Source organism: Tiliqua scincoides, chromosome 5, assembly GCF_035046505.1.
Source record: "Tiliqua scincoides isolate rTilSci1 chromosome 5, rTilSci1.hap2, whole genome shotgun sequence".
Taxonomy (NCBI): Eukaryota; Metazoa; Chordata; class Lepidosauria; order Squamata; family Scincidae; genus Tiliqua; species Tiliqua scincoides.
The window spans coordinates 103,811,388-103,817,354 of record NC_089825.1 but is presented as its reverse complement, the minus strand read 5'-3'; the positions used below and the strand labels follow the sequence as shown (position 1 = coordinate 103,817,354).

Here is a 5,967-nt window from a genome sequence, read left to right as displayed (position 1 = left end):
CAGAATCAGGAAGATTACCCTTCAAAACATGAGTCTGAACCAAATGAATGAAGTCAAGTATGCCATGAAATATGGTAAACATCATGATAGCATGATTTAGGGCTGACTGAAAATTTCTCTTCTGGAAATAAAAAAACATAAATCCCTTAAATTTTGATACAAGGACCTCAAGAATCTGGTGACCATCTTTTCCGGTTTTTCTGCTATTTCTCCCAGTGTATGTGTTTGTCCTGTGTTAGGTTGCAATGCTATCCACACTTACCTAACCCCATTGACTAGAATGAGACTTACTTCTGAGTAGACATGTTTGGGCTTGGGCTGCTAATCTACACATCTAAATGGAATCTATCAGCCACATGGGTACCAGCCAGCAACAAAACAAGGGGACCGGAGGCACCAAAAAAACTAACAAATTTATTTCAGCATAAGCTTCCACAGATTACAACAGTGTCACCTTTATAAAAATTACTGGTACCTTCCAACATAATCAATATCTTCTAAATTTAAAATAAGATCCAGACAAAATGAAATACATTTTAAAATCCTTTCATATCTATGGAAAGCCACAGTCTTCCATAATGAAATGAATGGTTCTTAAACAAGGTACATATAGAAGAATAATCTTACTTTTCTACTATTAATCAACAAATTAAGTAGATGAAGACCTCAGAACATAGTGGTAAAATATTAACAAAAGTGTTCCAGTTAATCAAAAACAGGTCCTCACCTTTGCTAAAAAACCATGCGTCTCCCTACATACTGTACCTATAATAAGTGCTTTTCCATAAGGACATTTCTTAAAATTCAAAGCCATCTAAAATATTACCTTTTCATTTGAATTTCTCCTTAGTAAATGAGCACTGGAATAATCTCTTATATCAATAGCTGAGTTTCTGATGCCATGCATTGCAAACGTCATGTTTCTTCTCATTGACTTTGTCTACCATAATAACTATGCACATAAACACTCTCAGTAAATATTGTGGGTGTTGCTGGATGCATTATTGAGCCACAAGTGGTTTGAAAGTGTTTAGTTTAATGAATGAGTTAAGAGTGGCTTAGACCCAATGACTTTTACTCCCTAGGGTAGGAGAGTGAATTCACCTGCCTGCTCCGATGTATATGTTTCCAATGTATATGTATATCAGCTTGTTTTTCATAAATGTAACTATGGTTCTGTTTTTTTGTTTTTGTGCCTTTTGTGTATTAGGAGCAATTAGTAGGGTGATTCAAAATATTTGATGCAAATGAGGTAAGTATGGAAATTACTCATGACGAAACCATGTTAATGCTTTTTCATTTTAAGAGACAATGAGTTACAAATTCATAAATTTGTGAGATTTGGCAGAGCGGGTCTTATGCAAAATTGTGGTTAAGAGACTCAGCTGTTGCGAGTTAGTAAGTTTCCACAGTATGAACTTTGCCTTTGCCATGAATCAAAGTGGTGCGATCGCTTGGTCTCTTCATCTCAATTGGTCTCTTCATCTTGTTCACTTGGTCTCTTCATCTCAATTCCCAAGCTTCCATATGAAAGTAATAACATTGACCTATATTACAAGATATTTCTTAGGAGGGTCCCATGAAAGGGCAATCATCCCTGAGGTGAGGTGTTTCCTCAGCAATGGATTGTGAGGGGTGAGAGAGCAGCAGGTGTCTTTAATCCCATGTTTGCTACTGATGCTGCTCTCATGTCCCTCAAACCTACTTTGGATTTGAGCCACATTGAGCTGCTTTATTCTCACTTTACCCTTGGGTATAAATTTTCTCCTTACCATGCTCCTTGCATGATTTTTTTCAAAAGGACAAGACTTCTAGAAACTCCTAGGCCAGCAACTTGAAGCTACTTTGGCCCAATACTGCATAGACGCAACAGGGACCAAATTTGTACCTCTCTGGGCTGGCAAAAATGGGTTAACTTGATCCTGTCCCCCTTTTTCCAACACAATACATCCCTGGCTGACCTTGTACTTGCACCAGCAAAATGGCTGGTATAGGTCCGAGAAGACCCACAGACAAGGCAACTATTCACTTCCCCCATGGGGGAAAATGGCTCCACTTTCGTAGCACCCTGAATCCAACCAGAAGTCATCTCAGGCCAACCTCTGGTTTTCCCCACCAACTCCTGGAAAAGGGGCCAAGGCAGCCAAATTACTCAGCTTATCCCAAGCTGGAAAGTGTTTAGAATGGACTTTGCAATTCGGTCCTTAACCAGTCAGCATCCCCGACCCAGATAGCATCTGAAGATTGGCATTGGCTCCCCCACTGGCCCTTTTATACCTTTGAATACACACCTGATCTCTAATCCTAGTCCCAGACCCTCATTAAGAGCACAATCCTAGGCATGTCTACTCAAAAGTAAGTCCCATTTTGTTCAATGGGACTTACTCCCAGGAAAGTATGTTTTGGATTGCAGCCTAAGCCTGCCAAAGGTGATCAACTGGCAGCCATTTTCAACCACTGTATTGCTGATGGTCCACAGGTGTGCCACAGGACTTTGGATAGGGTCATTTATTAGTGGGACAGTTGGGGGATTTGAGCCCCCTACCAGCAGCATAGTATGCCTTGTGAATGGTCAAAAAACCGATGGTGTGCTTTGACAATTTTAGGGCCTTGTCAGTGTGCTGTGAGATGAAAAATGTTGAAAATCACTGGGCTAGACCAAGAAAAGATTGAAAAAATATCAAAACAATCACCCAAAAACAAAACAATAACAACAGACAATCAGGTGGGAGGCAAAACATTCCTACCCAGCCCTGAGGTGATGTCAAACTAGTCGTAGGGTGGGTGAGATGGTTGCACCACCAAGCCCAGAAAGGTGAGGGCTAGCAAAGCTGAGAAGAATAAATGCTGAGGCAAGTCTTCCTAAGATGCACCAATCAGGTGAATTGCTATTCATCTTTGCCTTATGTGGGGAGGGACAGAGCCTTGCCAGAAGGTCACCGCTTGAGCTGCGGTGTGGCCACAATATGTTGGGAGATACGCTTGGGCTGCAAGTAATTCACTTGAAAGCAGAAAACTAGCTGGTTGGTTTCAGGAAGTGCCACTTACAAACTTATACATAGAATTATATTTAGGTAAGATCTCATTTTCAAATGGACGATACTAATTTTTGCAGCATCAATTTCATCGAGCAGGCTAAGATTACTGAGAGAACAAATGTTTCCCATGTTGCCACGCTGCAGGTGCTTGATCATGGTGGACAAAGAGTTGTGAGCTGGTATCACCAGTAAACAAGAACAAAGACTCTGCATGTGATGTTCCAAGGGAAAGGGGTTTATTTACAAGAAAGCTACAGTCATAAAATTCCAACTTGTCCAGTTCAACACTTTCATTTTAATACAGATCCTGCATTACCAATTCACTTGGGTTGTTCTCTATTCTTATTCTGCTCCTGCTGTTGCCCAATGATCTGTCCCCGTCCATAGCAGTCCAGTCTATGGACCCCTTTGGCACAGCATGCTGGTGTCTACATTTTTTATTCCAGTTTTCCTTCCAAGAGGAGCTCCAGGCCTCAGGATAGCCCAAAGTGCCCCTCTGTCTCCACGGCATCCAGCCCTTGACCAGTTCACATGTTTCCCTCCTTCCTTGTCTGCCCAGCTTACTGTTCCTTCCTTCTGGCTCTCTCCACCCTCTTCCCTGTCTCTGTTCCTGCTATCCACCCACCTTACCTCTGCTTTCCTTACGTTCATCCCCATTGTTTCTCTCTGCTCTTCCTCCAATCCTTCTGTTGACCCCTCATCTCATTCTTCCTTCCCCTTTAGGCCTCCTAATCCTCCTTCCCTCACTGCTCCTTGGTGGCCACCATTTTGGCCTAAAAAAAAACAAAAACAAAAACCCAAAGAGACAGTTGGGAAGTTGGTTAGGATTTTGGCCTAATTGTTTCAACTCACTGAAACTAAGATGAAACTGGGCTTCATGTTGGCAGGGATATCCTGGGATCAGCATTCCTGTTTTGTCCAACCAGACTCATTTCAACTTTAAAGGCCTGCCTCTTTTGAGTCAAGATAGGATTGCAGCACAGAGTTTCAGCCTACATTGTTGTCAGGGCCGGTACTATCATTAGGCCAACAAGGCAGCTGCTTATGGTGCCGACCTCTGAGGTGCAATACTGACTGTTGAAGGGCACACTTTTATACAGATTTAGTTTTTTAAAAAAATCATTATAAAATATAACTGACTGTTGTTTTTCCTCTCTTCTGCATGACATCTGCTTTTGAAAATTGAAGTTGGCCATTTTGGGGGGGGGGGAGTAGTGCAGGTAATCCTTGCTTAGGGCACAAAATAGCCTGTCACTGGCCCTGGCTGTTGTCACCTTTGGAAAACTCCTGTATGTGACTTTTCATGGAGTGGAGAAATAGAAAAGAAAAACCACTTTTTAACCATGCTGTGTTCCATGTCTTCCTGGCATTAATACTGAACCAAAGGAAGCATCCATAGTGGCCTATATGAGAACCAGACATTTCATAACAAGTGGATGAGGAGAAGGATGAAAAAAAGAACATTGCAATGATGCTCGGAATGCACTGCATTAGTGCACAGTGGTGATGTAGAATTATGGCTGATCCATTCAGGTGATGCGTCATGAGGTGGGAAGAATATCATTACTACATTTCCATGAAAAGAAAATCTGATACTGAGGGTGCTCTGAAAAGCACATCCTCTGAATTTAGTCCTCTTTCACATAATTCCTGGTATGTGAAGAATGTCGACAAGAAGCCGATAACAATACACTCTGCACCTTTCTTAGGGGCATTGTCAACTATTGCAACTTTGCATACTTCCACATGGAACTCAAGAATTAAAAAAATATCAGAGCTGAGTCCCAATGAGCCATGACTGAAATAGAATCATGTGGCACACTCCTTGCTGTTGAAGAGAATGGGTCAGTGCTTGCTTGCCCAGAGATTTCTGTGTTTTTTAAAACCTATGGGCTTTAGAAACTGCACCAAAAGTTCTTCCCCACATAATGGTCAATTTGTTATACCATGATTACGGTTTGCCTTTATTGCTTCACTTGCCTTTACTGCAAATCACTGTCACTGTTGTGTCTTGAAATATGCTCTTTACAGCTTCTTTAACCTCACTGTTCCTCAGTGTATAAATGAAAGGATTTAGCAAAGGTGTTACAATGGTATTTAGGATGGTGACTATCTTAGTCAATTCTAATGACTGATGCTTAGCAGGGGTGACATGGAGGAAAATGGTGGAACCATACCATATAATCACAACAGTGAGATGAGAAGAGCAGGTGGAAAAAGCCCGTTGACGTCCTTGAACTGATGCAATCCTTAATATAGTGGTGATGATGTAAATGTAAGAGACCAAGGTGATCAAACATGAGCCCAGGATGACAATACCAGACATTAAGAATGATACAGTTTCAACAGTGTAGGTGTCAGTGCAGGAAAGGACTATCCAAGGCACAATGTCACAGAAGAAATGGTTGATAACATTAGAATCACAGAAAGACAACTGGCTAATAAGATAGGCTGGCAAAGAAATCCCCAGGAAACCACATATCCAAGAAGCACAAGCCATTTGAATAGACAAAGTCTTTGACATGATGGTTTTATAGTGCAAAGGGTGGCATATGTCCAAAAAGCGATCATAAGCCATGTCAGAAAGTAGAAAATATTCTGTGCATCCCAGAGAGAAGACAATGTACATCTGTGTGACACATCCTACAAAGGTGATGGTTTGATCGTGGGACACAAGTATTGCTAAAGTCTTGGGAACGCAGGCGGTTGTGTACCATATCTCTAGGAAGGACAGATTGCAGAGGAAGAAGTACATGGGTGTATGCAGCTGCCGTTTGACTTTGACTAAAGCGATGATGGCCACATTTCCAGTGACCGTGAGGATGTACATGCAGAGGAAGACCATGAAGAGTGAGACCTGCAGTTCACGAGAGCCAGGGAATCCCAGAAGGATAAATTCCTTCACGCTGGAGCTATTTGTTTCTTGCAT

General features: G+C 41.7%; 1 protein-coding gene across 1 annotated transcript; it reads right to left on the bottom strand.

Annotated features, from left to right (window-relative positions):
• Positions 1 to 5,010: 5,010 nt before the first annotated feature.
• On the bottom strand, positions 5,011 to 5,967 carry LOC136652780 (olfactory receptor 6F1-like). The gene has a single exon (XM_066629702.1). The coding sequence runs from the start codon at positions 5,965 to 5,967 to the stop codon at positions 5,011 to 5,013; it is 957 nt and encodes a 318-aa protein (XP_066485799.1).

Coding starts and splice junctions, on each gene's coding strand:
- LOC136652780 (XM_066629702.1), bottom strand. CDS start 5,967: ATGCAAGAAACAAATAGCTCCAGCGTGAAGGAATTTATCCTTCTGGGA.